This window comes from Paramisgurnus dabryanus, chromosome 16 (genome assembly GCF_030506205.2).
Source record: "Paramisgurnus dabryanus chromosome 16, PD_genome_1.1, whole genome shotgun sequence".
In the NCBI taxonomy this organism is placed as follows: Eukaryota; Metazoa; Chordata; class Actinopteri; order Cypriniformes; family Cobitidae; genus Paramisgurnus; species Paramisgurnus dabryanus.
The window spans coordinates 19,911,779-19,925,995 of NC_133352.1; the positions used below are offsets into that span (position 1 = coordinate 19,911,779).

The window sequence follows — 14,217 nt, forward strand, 5'->3', positions numbered from 1 at the left end:
TGAAAATTCTCTTATAATTGTGTAAACATTTTTAATTTCTGGTGCATTTCCGAATATCTCACGTAGCTAGTGCTGAGCCTGGTTATGTGCCATTCCGATGTGATATTCCCACGGTTCCACCTAAATTAATCCCCCAATGACTCTCACCAATTTGCATAACCATGACTTATTCATGCCTGTTCTATTCACACAACTACTTGCATAAAATTATTGAGCCTGATCCTAAAAATCCAATGCAAAAAGAGTCCAGTTTGTAAGTGTGGTTAGTGTTGAAAGTGTTGAGTTGAGTTGTTTGAAAGCAGCAGGTGAAATGAGAATCAGGGGTCAGCTGTAATGTAATTTCAGAGCTCACCACTCTTACTAATGCTGTTTACACAGGTGGGAGAGTGAGTGAAGGTGCAAAGTACTTTATTGTGATATACTGTAAACAAGCGAGCCATCATTTTAAATTCTACTACGCAGAGTTACACTACAGAAGTAGCCCTGATGTTTACCAATTATACATGCATTATGTTAAAGCATTTGATAAAAACTGGCATAAAAATGCACTTGACTGTATAACTGGATAATGGTGAGGTATGCTCATACTGTATAAAGTAGAGAGAAATAGGAAAATGACAACAAGAACAAGTAGCACATTTCCTGGTAAGCATATTATGCTTTTCATTCATAAAATACCACTTTTTTAACTGTAACATAACCTAAATTGTTGATAACATAGTGGCTTTATATTGGCTTTTCAGTAAAAAATAACTATATTTGAGTTTCACTGTGATTTCAAAATACTGATACCGTGTTTTAATCTGGATAATTTTCAACAAACCGCTTAGCCTTGGTGAGGACATTTCATCACTTGAGAAAGTTTAAAAAAAGTCCTCCATGAAAGTCTGGCCTATAAAGAGCTTTGAACACTTGTGCTATTTAGGATAAATACAGAAAGTCCAACTTGTTCTCAACTATTGATTAAATATGAGAAAGAAACAGGGCTCTTGGGCACATTCCATCATTTACGCTTTAAAATTGAGAAAGACAGAGTTAAAACAAAATAGAAAGAGCAGACAGGTTAAGACAGAGAACAGACAAAGTGGGGGATGAATTTTGATAAGAGAGAGTCAAAAAGGTAAAGGATGTTGAGAGCATGCAGCCTGACGACAGAGGAAGAGAGAGGTTGTGAGTGTTGGACAGTAAGGGGCTGATCACACCAAAGCGATTATGGTAGTTGCAGGCCCCTTTTTTTAAATGATTTTCTGTGGGCAGTGTGCATTATGCGTGCAGTTTATGCATTTTTTGCTTTTGAAGAAGCGCTGAGAGCAGAAAAGCACCCAACGTCATTCATGTCTTTCCATTGTCCAATCGAATGAGGTGAGAGACCGGCCTTTCCTTGTGGTGACGGAAGTTTACAGTAATTTGGAACACTGGGACTCCATTCACTCTCTCCTGCGTGTTCACCCTTACAAAAAGTAACCACAAAATAACCATGGTTTTGACAACCATGGTTTTCAAAAACCATAATTAAACCATGGTTAGTGTAGTAAAACCATGGTTTTGCTCATAGTAATCAATACACCAAAAAACTATGGTTACTACACTTTTACCACAATAAAACCATGGTTAATTTTCGTAAGGATATGCACCTCTCAACCTCGATCAATGTCAGAGCAAGCGCCCTATTTTCAAAGTTTCGGCTAATTTGACAGTTAACAGCAAAAGGGCGTTCACGCTTCAATATTTGATTGACAAGACACCTGACTCCATGGTTGCATAGCAATATAAAAAGAGTTGCCACACTGCTCTTTTTTAAAGTGACAAAAAAGTCAATGCGATGCGCCTTGCATTTCCAAGCGCTTAAAACACCTTTGGTGTGATTGGCCTTTAAAGGGATAGTTCGGCCAAAAACGATATTAAACCCATGATTTACTCACCCCCAAGCTGTCCGAGTTGCATATGTCCATCGTTTTTCAGACAAACACATTTTCGGATATTTTAGAAAATATTTTAGATCTTTCAGTTGATTAAATGTAATGTTACGGGGTCCACCCATAGTCCACGACCTTCAAGTCCAAAAAAAGTCCAGGATGATTAACAAAGGTCTTCTGAGGGTAATCCGTGCGGTGTTGTTGTAGAAATATATATATTTAAAGTTTTATTAACGTAATTAACTACCTTCCGGTAGCGCCGCCATCTTAGACTCCTCTGTATTCAGGAGAGAGTATTAGCGTAGTGTACGCACTTTTCTTAGTGACGTCTGACAAATTCGGAAGGCGGGGGCACAGAGAGTAGCCTCCGTAGGCTGTGTAAGCTCTCATCCTGAATGCGGACGCGACTAAGATGGCGGCGTTACCGGAAGGTATTTATTTACGTTAATAAAACTTTAAATATGTATATTTCTACAACAACACCGCACGGATTACCCTCAGAAGACCTTTGTTTATCATCCTGGACTTTTTTTGGACTTGAAGGTCGTGGACTATGGGTGGACCCCGTAACATTACATTTAATCAACTGAAAGATCTAAAACATTTTCTAAAATATCCGAAAATGTGTTTGTATGAAAAACGATGGACATATGCAACTCGGACAGCTTGGGGGTGAGTAAATCATGGGTTTAATATCGTTTTTGGCCGAACTATCCCTTTAAGACAGAGAACATGGGGGAGAGAGAGAGAGAGAGAAAGAGAGAGAGAGAGAGAGAGAGAGAGAGAGAGAGAGAGAGAGAAAGGGTGAGTCTGGTCCTGATGGACTTTTGAAGCAATAGAGATTTGTATTACAGACAGCAGTATTAATCCGAGTTGTGTGTGTGTGTTTCCCAATTCTGGTGAGGAAATTTGTTTTTTTTTAGGAATAAACATCAGTATTCCAGCTTGTATATACACTGATCGACTTTTCATTGTATTTTTATAGTAACTTACTGGCAGCACTTTCGCTTACTGTAGCTTAGTTATCTTAGGTCATGGGTACGATTTCCAGGGAACACATGTATAGTTTGAATGCAATGTAAGTTGCTTTGGAAAAAGCAAAAAATGTAAATTATGACAAAATATTACATTTCTAGGTGAACTATTCCTTTAACCTTGATTAAATCCTTTCATAAGAAACCTATGATTTTCAAATTCAGTCACGTCCACGCAGAGCTTCAGTGAGACTGAATAATAGATCTGTGGTTATTCAGTTTCTCCTTTATCAGCCTTTTCCTCTTCCTATATTCACACTCTTGTCCTGTTGTTTGCCGCATGATCCCGACAAATTAAATGTACTGCACAAACACTTAAGAAATCAAACATGTAGAGCTTTCCTGGACCTCAGAGACACAGTACAACTCTATATCACCCTGAAATGAGCTTGTAATGACCATGAAAATAAACCATTACTGAATAATTGATTAGCCACATGTTTGTCAGCAGCGATGGCATTGTAACTATGACAACTAAATTATCCATCAATCTAGAGCTGCATTCCAGTGATGCATGAACAATCCATGTGTCATCTAACAAAGTGACTGATGAACACTTCTGTGTGTTTAACTTTATTTATGAGGTGACTTCTGATGGCTTACCCAATGATCTGACAGCCTGCAATGACAAACACTTTTAAAGTCACACTTATTCTTAGCACCCTAAAGAGCACTAAAAAAACCAACATAAAGACAATACAGCAACATGCAGGACTCCATAAAGACGTCCTGTGTGTAGACATCAGCAAAACCCATGCATCCATAAGAGGCAGAAATATCAGGGAAAGAGCCAATAACCTTTTGTGCCCTGTAAAAGAGGCCTGGTGTGTTTGTGTTTCTGGAGGTAGGAAATAGATACAGTATGAAATTTGTGTAAGGCGAGGGAGGGATAAAAGGGGAGGAGCTTATGGGAAGGGTCAAATGGAAGGGGTTATATAGAGATATGATTTCTTTTTATACTCATTTAAGGAAAAGAATGACTTTCTTATTGATTTTACTCAGTTTTATGTTGAAAACAAAATATAGCAGCATCCATCCATACACTGGTAAAATTGTAAATAAATGGTCTCAAGCTGTCACTGGATCAGTACCCCTTCAAAAAGTTCCTAAAATGTAATTTTTAGGTACATATGAGTATACATTTGGTACCAATATGGTACCTTTTACTTTGAGGTATTAAAATGTACCTTTGAGTTACTAATATATACTTTCTGGTACCAATATGTACTTCTGGGGTACTAAAAATTACCTATTTAGGTGTTAAGTTGTACTTTTTGAAAGGGTACCGCTCAAGTGACAACTAGGGACCATTTTTGTTATTGTTTCTGTAGTAAAACATTAATTTGGGAAGGATATTAACCTTTTGTGTATATGTGTGTCACTTTAAAGTCAGCTAAAATCTGTGTTAGGCTCTACTCCGTAATTTTGAGATAATAATTGGTCAATACAGCACTAAAAAACCATAAGGTCTGCATTCAATACAGAAAAAAATATTTCAGAGAGACGCCACACTTCAATACATAACAGAAGGATAGCCTGTCCTTAGGGTATTCATCATTGCAGGCAATTTATGCAGTTTATACACACACACACACACACACACACACACACACACACACACACACACACACACACACACACAGGCTCACAAACAAAGACACACAAAAGCCAGATGCTTTAAAGAAAAGGCAAAAACAAGAAGTTGAAATGAAACTTAAAAATAAGAAAGAGACCGCATCAGCAATGCACACAAACCTTCGGACTCTGAGCTCTCTTTGAGGACGACTTGCTTCAGTGGACAGCAGAAGATTTCGTGACACTTAGCACGAAACGGGGAGCCTTTCCCCCTTATATCCGCAGAATGGATGGAATCCTGCCGCAACATAATGTACTCCTGGGTACCTGGGGCAGCGTCATCCTGGACTGCGGTCAGGCCATAACAAAATGAACGAAGGATTAGAAAGGGAGAGAGAGCGCTCAAAGCAACAGAAATATTTCAACACAATGAGAGAAATATGCAAAGTAAAGAAACATAAGCATAAATAACAACAACAAGGTCATAATAAGCAACAACAGTAATAAGATTAGCAGAACACATGTAATAGTTCATAGATGAAAGCTGAATAAGAAAGAGAAGGAGAGGCCGATACTGGGGCTGGGTGATATATACATGTGTTCAATTTACAATGAATATTGTGGTTTTATTGGGACTTTTAACTGGCCATTAAATTTTTAAAGAGATCGGCACTTAACTTTTGGTTAAGACAGAGATTTCTGTTCCCCTATAAAACAATTCAAATTGCCAAAAAATCAATACAATTTTAAAAGGTCTGTTTAAAAAGCATTTTAAGTAAACACATACAGATATGTGTCAAATACTCCCCAAAAAAATCTGAAAAGCAACAATATGTTATTTGTTTTGTAATCTATATCACCCATCCCTAATACACGTCACAAATGATTGAAAACTATATAACAGCAGAAAACTGGGCTGTAGGGTAGTAAACTCTGTAAACAACTATAATCCAGTATTTCAGAGGGTAATGACCATTGTCAACTGTGTGTATAGACAAAATACCCATGCAAATATACTTTATTGGATTAAGGCATATCAGCGAACATTCCTAAATGTTTTCATTTTTGGTAAAGTCATGCATCATTTCCAGCAAGGCATCTTTGCATCTCAACATGCATAGAGGAAGCAGATCAAATTGTATTTTAACAGTACAGTATATTTACATACAACATGCACATAGTGTATGAACAGCTGTCATTGTTCCGATAATAAGCCAACCGTTTCTACACCTTTCTGAAGGTACTGACATTGTAAAAGCAATGCCTATTTGACCACTGAAATTTAAAGTGTAGGCTGATGCTCACTGTATTAATTCAAGCTCGCACTGTACAATAAAGCTTGCACTGTGTACTTTTCTCTGAGATATAACATTATTATAGCTCCAAACTTCTGTTTTAAAGTCTATTTTTGCCTTAATCGTGATTTGAGGCCAAACTGGTATTGTAACTCTTACAGCACCCTGCTATTATCGTTCTCTTTCTCACACGTTAATAAAGACAAAAACCTAATAAAAAGGAACACAATGTAATTTGACCTTACTTTTAACTTCCCTGGCTCTCACAGAAACACTCTGAGAGATCACTTTGACTGCCACTGTCTATTTTAAGCCATGACACGTTTTATATTGGAGTCTGGAGTGAGTTTTTAAGGTCCTAGTCCAACAACGTTTATAAATGGTTACCCTCATAAACTTAAATTAAAATGGGCAGAATATTTAGTGCTAGAAGAGTTTTTTTACGATGTGGCGCAACACAATGTGACAAAGCGTGATGGAGAGTGCATGGCCAGGTCACTAGAAGCCTGATGGATGTGCTGAAGCTCCATCTTTTCCATCAGCCGTGGCTTCAAAATGAGCTGTCAGTCCTGTGGCCTGATGTGAGATGATCTATAGCTCATGGTTCTGCCACCATATCAGCTGTGAGTGATCTATGTCCCTGTCCATGGTGCTGAGAGTCAATCCCTGACACTCCAGAGAGGAGATGAATGAGTTGAAGGGTTTAATGATGCAAGGTATACAACCTTCCCATGTATCACCTCACCACCTCTGTCCCTGGAGTGAAGGTACTGAGCGCCACAAGTCAGATGCAAATGCACCCTTAATCAAGAAAAGCAATAAAAATCAAGAACTGAATGATTTGTGATCACGTGATCCGTAATTACCCAAAACTGTACATGGGTTACAGATACGCTGGATGTTCAGAACAGTTCATTAGCAATGGCCTCAATCTACAAAGATTTCAAGGACAGTAGTGACGCCATCACCAGCAAAGATGTCAGACCTAAATTATGATCCTGCTGCAGTTCACATTTAACACAGTTAAGGTATCAAAGTTCAGAGACTGATTTAGGGGTGGACTGTCTCAAATAAAAGAGGGTCAGAACCAGTTTTGATCACCCATTTTGCATGAAATGTCAGTGTGATAAAACGAATAAAAGAACGTTGCCATTTTAAGCACAGCCCTGCGGGAGCATGTGCTTAAAATATCAGCACTTGAAATATCACTTGTATCTGAGTCAAGACTACTTTTCGGATAAGAAAATGGATGACACATTTTTATTGCTGTGTCACTGTGAAACTTCAGGAGTGAAGGTGAAATTGAGCTTTTCTTACCACTAAATGAAATTGAAATAAAATGTATTTTATTCTCTTCTTAGACTCATGCTGGTAAACTTTATGGAAGGGAAAACTAAGTATGAGTTCTTCATAATTATCTGCATGATCTTATTTAATTTAAAACTAAATTTAAACACCCAAATGAAAATTCTGTCATTATTTACTTATGTATTTACTTTTATATTGAATTAGACGAGGCATATTTTTTAAATTAACTAAAAGGAATAGTCAATTTTCTTAAAAGAAAAATCCAGATAATTTACTCACCGCCATGTCATCCAAAATGTTGATGTCTTTTTTTGTTCAGTCGAGAAGAAATTATGTTTTTTTAGGAAAACATTGCAGGATTTTTCTTATTTTAATGGACTTTAATGGACACCAACACTTAACACTTAACTCAACACGTAACAGTTTTTTTCAACGTAGTTTCAAAGGACTATAAACGATCCCAAACGAGGCATAAGGGTCTTATCTAGCAAAACGATTGTCATCTTTGACAAGAAAAATAACAAATATACACTTTTAAACCACGTTTTCTCGTCTAGATCCGGTCCAGCACGACCTAACATAAATGCGTAGTGACGTAGGGAGGTCACGTGTTACATATATAAAACGCACATTTGCGGACCATTGTAAACAATAAACTGACACAAAGACATTAATTATTATCAGTTGACATACAACAACGTAGGAACGGTCCTCTTCCAACACACTTGTAAACACTGGGGCGGAGTTTTGCGTTCGTCCTCTGTGACCTCTTGACGTCATGACGTATTGCGTGAAGTAACGCTGACGCTTTCAGGACTGGATCTAGATGAGAAATTGTGGTTTAAAAGTTTATATTTGTTATTTTTCTTGTCAAAAATGACAATCGTTTTGCTAGATAAGACCCTTATGCCTCGTTTGGGATCGTGTATAGTCCTTTGAAACTACGTTGAAAAAAACTGTTAAGTGTTGAGTTAAGTGTTAATTGTTCGTGTCCATTAAAGTCCATTAAAATGAGAAAAATCCTGCACTGTTTTCCTCAAAAAACATAATTTCTTCTCGACTGAACAAAGAAAGACATCAACATTTTGGATGACATGGTGGTGAGTAAATTATCTGGATTTTTCTTTTAAGAAAATGGAATATTCCTTTAAGAATATATAACCAGCTTCTGTATTTTTCATGCTAGATGCTACATTATGCAAAAATGACCTTTTTTAGCCTATAAGTTTCTGCTTTAATAATATAATGCACAGTGGCGGCTTGGGACTGCTCATCCGAGGGGCGCTAATTCAAAATAAGTGTTCGGAGTGTCATGTGTGTTGCTTGCGTTTTCAAAATATGTGTTTGTTGCGTCATGTGAACCATGTGCATCACATGTTTTGTCAAAATAAGTGCCTGCTGCAGACGCGTCAAAAGACACTCATGTTGAAAAAATACATCTAAGACACTCCCTTAACAGTAAACTCTGATTATGCATGAGATTATGCGAGTATCTGGTAAACGAGAGTGTTTCTTTTATCATAAACCCTTTAGACGCGTCTGCAGCAGGCACTTATTTTAACAAGACACGTGATGCACACAGGATCACTCGACGCGCAGAACACATATTTTGAAAAAGGAACCATACACATGACGGGCTACATACATGTTGTGACGAACTTCGCATTGAGCGCCCTTGAAAAAAGAAGTCACCGGCCGCCACTGATAATGCATACTTTTTCACCATAACAACTCTGTATCATCTAAGCAACACCAAACTCCCTCTAAACACATCAACACAAGAGCATGTAACAGTTTCATCTCACACCCCTCTTTATCACTCCCACCTCGATCTCAAATCAGTCCATTTAACGACACAGACCACCTGATGCCTCCCTCCCACATCAGGAAAACACAGATGACGCACAGGCCGTGCCTGAATCTCCCCATGCCTCATACAGCCCTTCTCATCCCCATTTAACCAGTGACTCATGGCTAATCAGAGTCTACTGAATAGAGGCTTTTACAGTATGACCCCCACCATCTCCTCTGGCAAATGGGTGGAAAAGTGAGCTAACATCACTTGCCCGTATGTGGAAGACACTGTGCCGTGCATATGAAGTCAAGGATGCTCTCAAATATCAGTGACAGAAGACAAATCCCTGTTGAGTGCTGCATTATTAGCTGATATTTAAATGTAACTGTAAAGTAGTTCTGTCACACCTTCATGATTCATGTTACACCTCCAGCAGGGGCGTAGTTTGTAGGGGGATGTAGCCCCCCAATATTCAAATCCGTCAGTTACAACCCCCCCCCAATATTTCAACATGAAAATCACAGTAGATCAAATGAAAAATTTGTAGAATTTGTTTGTTTAGTAACAACAATTTCCTAATCAAATATGAGTTTGTCATCATAAATCAGACAAAAAAAATACTACCCCTCCATTGAACCGATTGGTGACGCACAATAAATAGACCTTGACGTCAAAATCCAACGTTGGACCTTGACGTCGGATCAACGTTGGACCTTGACGTCGGATCAACGTTGGACCTTGACGTCGGGTCAACGTTGGACCTTGACGTCGGATCAACCTTGGACCTTGACGTCGGATCAACGTTGGACCTTGACGTCGGTTCAACGTTGGACCTTGACTTCGGATCAGCGTTGGACCTTGACGTCGGATCAACGTTGGACCTTGACGTCGGATCAACGTTGGATCTTGACGTCGGATCAACTTTGGACCTTGACGTCGGACCAACGTTGGACCTTGACGTCTACGTCGGATCAGGCTTCACGTAAAAATGGAAACAAGCATGAAGATGCAACAGTGACCAAGTAACAAGTACACCAGTAGTCATTTAGAGAACAACAGCATCAAGTTCTTACTGTACTTTACCACAACCCGAGAAAGATTCAACCTTGTAACTAAAAATACTAATAAAAGGACAGTTAATAATGTCAGTTCTCTACCAGCAAGCCACGCAGTTAACTCACTGTAATAGATACAGCTCTGTATATTCACTCAGCAAAACATAAAAAACGGGTTTCCAATGTGTGACTTAACAAGGTTGGGTGTTTAGATCAGCCCTTTTTCCTTCAAGGCTTAAACATTAATTTAGATTTAGAGATAGATCTAATTTAAATGCAAGCATAAAAGTGCATATGCCTTTACAGTGTGACCTTACGTCTGCCCACATTAATTTATCATCATGAGTCACCTTGGCTTACAGCTTTTATATAAACACCCACCCTCAGGCTTTAATGAATATAATGGGATGGCAGGTTTGCTTACTTGTGTATTTAGGGAGTTTAAACATAAAATGCTGTTTAATAAAATTGATGTTGTATATATGCTAACAGGTCTCAATATGTCTTTTAAAATTAATTATAACAATTTAATTAGTCTAGTTATACACTAAATACATTGTTCTTTAGGATATTTCCACCTCAAAACCATAAATAATGTCTGGATTAAGTAAACTTAAACATTCATTAAAATATTTAAAGTAATGATTTAACCGGCACCATTCCAAACATTATTTCTGTGTTGAAGTGGGAAATATCCTAAATCCGAGTCTGGAATGCAGCATTAGTCACAACTCAAGCTTTAAAGGTCGACAGGATCAAACGCTGAGGTGGACAAAATCTTTCTATTGCCCAGAGACTGTGTGACATGACGTCTGACCATAAATCACTCTACTGACACTATCACACGTCTTTAAAAATCAGACAAAGACCAGCTTAGACCAACATGAATAGTGTTGTTTTGGATACGTCACTGGTTATTATTAGCTTACAGCCATTGTCTAAAAAGGCCATTAAAAGCATCTAATGTCTTCACAAATCATGGACTGCAGGACAATCTCCACCAAAGTAACAAATTATTACCATCTTTCATTCATACATTGCAGAGCTTGTACAGAACACAAACACACAGAGACACTGAGTGCTGCAGACTGTGCAGAGTTGGCTGCTATACCCCCTGTGTTGGGGTGCATTTACAGATGGCATAGCCTGAAGAAACCACACTGACTGACTGCTCTCTACCTCAACTTCACATTCAGCAAGACTCCTCTTCACAGGAAAGTCTGATAGAGTACAATACCGTTCTCGCTGTCTGTTCAACTGTGTGTGTGCGTGCACGTGTGTGTAGGTAGAGCGTAGAACGTATTCCCCTCTGGCTGAAAACCTGCCGACCTGCTCTCAGATTTAAGGTAACAACATAAACACAGGGCTTTTTGTGCATGGCTGCACACATTTCATGGAACAGCCTGACACAGCTGTGCTTCTGTCAACCTAACACACATCATAAAGAAAGCAACAGCCCACTAAAAACATGAGCAGCAAACATTAACCTTATGTAGAAGTGTAGATATAGGCCTCAGACACACTGCAAAATTTCGGGAGTGACAACCGCATGTAAATGCGGGAGTGAATCCCCTAAATGTTTGTTTCATGTCTGTACGGAACAAGACTCACTCCCAAAAATGTGATGATTGACAAAGAGTGCTTATCAGCTTTTCCCAAAATAATTTAACAGCGTTATGTTTTGCAATAAACCTCCGTCTTGGCATTGTGTATTGTACGCATTTGTGAGGCTGCTTCACAGCGCAGTGTCTTGCAGTGTTGCCAGGTCCTCGTCTTTTTTGTACTCCTATACTGTTTTGGCGCTTAATCGATCAAGTTTTTGTTGTTATTAAAGTGTGAAGATTCCTGTTCCATTATTTTGATCTTTGAGGTAAAGCAATTGGATGTATTCCGGTTTATTATTGGATTTTTCTTGTTAGCTGTTTTTTCTTGCAAGATCTGGCAACACTAGTCAGCAAACGCTCGTGCCTCTGTAATTTTCTGGACCGCGCATACAGAAGACTTTTCCCCTTCTAGGCATTTATTTTTCAGAAGAAAGACCTGTCATGTCCATGATGCACATTTAAACACTTTATTAACTACAAGTTGTTCAGTTCAGTTATGTACACACTATGCAGAGTTTTGTCACTACCTGTATTTCGCAGGAGTTAATTCGGTTGTAGAATGCGGGTGGCAGTCCCGTAAGTTACTAAACTGTGTGTGTGTACAGAACAGGATTAAGCATTAAAAGGTGAAGTGACAACCGAATTAATATGCAGTGTGTACGGGACCATATTATTATTAGCGTAAAGTATTAGTACTGTATCAGTATTTAACTAAAAGTACCTTAACCCCTTTGAGTTAAAGTAAAACAACTGTTCACATTACACTCTCTGAATTTTTTTTTTACAAAAGCAGTCATTGTGGTGGTACCCTTTCAAAAAGTACGGGTTTGTACCTAAAGAGTGCATATTAGTACCTCAAAAGTACATGCCGGTATGTATTGGTTCCAAATGTGTGTTTTTCATGATGCAGAAACTTTGTAAGCAACCTCACAACCTGATTAATCTCATGTGGTGAAGATAATACAACCTCAATGTTAGTACAAATCTCAGAGGTTAAGGACTACACAATCCTATTGAAAGGTTAAATGTAAAACCATATTAATGGCATTATAAGATAAAAACCCACTAGAGCTGCACACACAAAAAAAAAACAGCAGATGGATTGCTGCCCATATCCTGCTCGTATACTGAAGAACAATTCAGATATTTCATACTAAACAAAAACAATTCACAAACAATTGTTCCCTAAAAAAACTATTGCCTTTATTTGAATGAATATGCATTTTTATTCATTTATTAATGCCATTCCAGCATCAATTACTATATTCATGGTGAGAAGTGGCTAATCTAACAAAGTCAATCCACACAAGATGATCTATACACAAGTTCGGGGAAAGGGCAATTTGGCATCTCCAATTCACATACCTGCGTGTTTGTGGGCTATGGGGGGAAACTGGAGTATGAAACTGGGGTATCCGAAATAAACCAACGCTGACACAGGAGGAACATGCAAACTTCACAAGACCTCCCGACCCAGCAGAGGGTCAAACCGAGGACCTTCTTGCTGTGGGGCAACAGTGCTAAATATGAATTATCAGAGATGTGAGTGAAGCCAATGCTTACTTCCAACCTCATCTCTATTTTTACCTGCATTAAACCACAGGAAGTCTTTAATCAGACACTTCCCAGTGTTGCTCTCAGCAGAACGCTGGAATAATTAAACATTAAACTGTATTTGATATGGTTGTGTCTGAGATTCAGAGCAGGTGAATGAAACACTGAGATCATATGCAAGAAATCTGGCTTCAAATTGTATACTGCTTAAAAATGTCTTGATGTTGCATTAGTTGCATTGTATTATTTGCAACCTGTAACCATACTATATTTTGGTCCTGACGCAGTAGATAAGAACAACTTCACTAGTTAATTATTGAGACGTTTTGCTGAAGATAACGCTAATGCATGTAAAGTTTACTAGTTACTAATAACGCACTTACATTTTAGTAACATCAAACATTACATTGCAAGTAAACACAGCTTGCAATTGTAATGAGTTTCCATAAAGACTTTGTTTTCTCTGTGTGTGTGAACTCTAGCATGTGCAGAGCTGATGAGATTCCTCTGTGTGTTTCTCCCAGTCAGAGCTGAGTCATACGCATTAATGAAACTTCAGCGTGTCCTCCTTTCACAAGCCGAGAGGAAAGACTCAAACGATCAGGTGTAAATCACAAGGGTCCTTCAGACGGTTCTGACACGGCACTCTGACAGGTCCTTACAGTGGTGCCATTGACTGAACACCTCAGGATATTTTGAGTCTTTCTTCTCAGGTGAATGAGAGACTCTGTTTTCTCCATCTCTCTCTCTCATACACCACCCCTGGCACTAAAGCTGAGAGCAAACAGATGCAAGAATTAAGTAGGATTAATGTTTTGCATTATATTTACTGCAGCTAACAGCTGACAGAAGCTAATGAAATTCAGCACAATACTGGGTCAGTCGGAGTCTGATTAATATTTTCATTATGCCAATTTAAGAGATCAAAACATGACATCATGCAAAATATGGATGAATATGTTGTTTATAAATCTGGAGAAGATTTTAGGGATGCATTTCTCTATTTTGTCAGGTAACCTAAAATTGTGCATCATTTCATTACATTAATGCATTTGGCAGATGCATTTATACGAAGCAACAA

General features: G+C 38.4%; 1 protein-coding gene across 2 annotated transcripts in view; it reads right to left on the reverse strand.

The window, feature by feature from the left end:
• The window catches only part of fgf13a (fibroblast growth factor 13a), a 114,224-nt gene that overhangs the window by 56,140 nt on the left and 43,867 nt on the right, over positions 1 to 14,217 (reverse strand). Inside the window, exon 3 of one of the 2 annotated variants that reach the window (XM_065271883.2) lies at positions 4,706 to 4,873. The exons of the other annotated variant lie outside the window; for it this stretch is intronic. Coding sequence (XP_065127955.1) covers positions 4,706 to 4,873 — 168 coding nt within the window. The remainder of the gene's footprint in view (positions 1 to 4,705; positions 4,874 to 14,217) is intronic. 2 annotated transcript variants of the gene reach the window in all.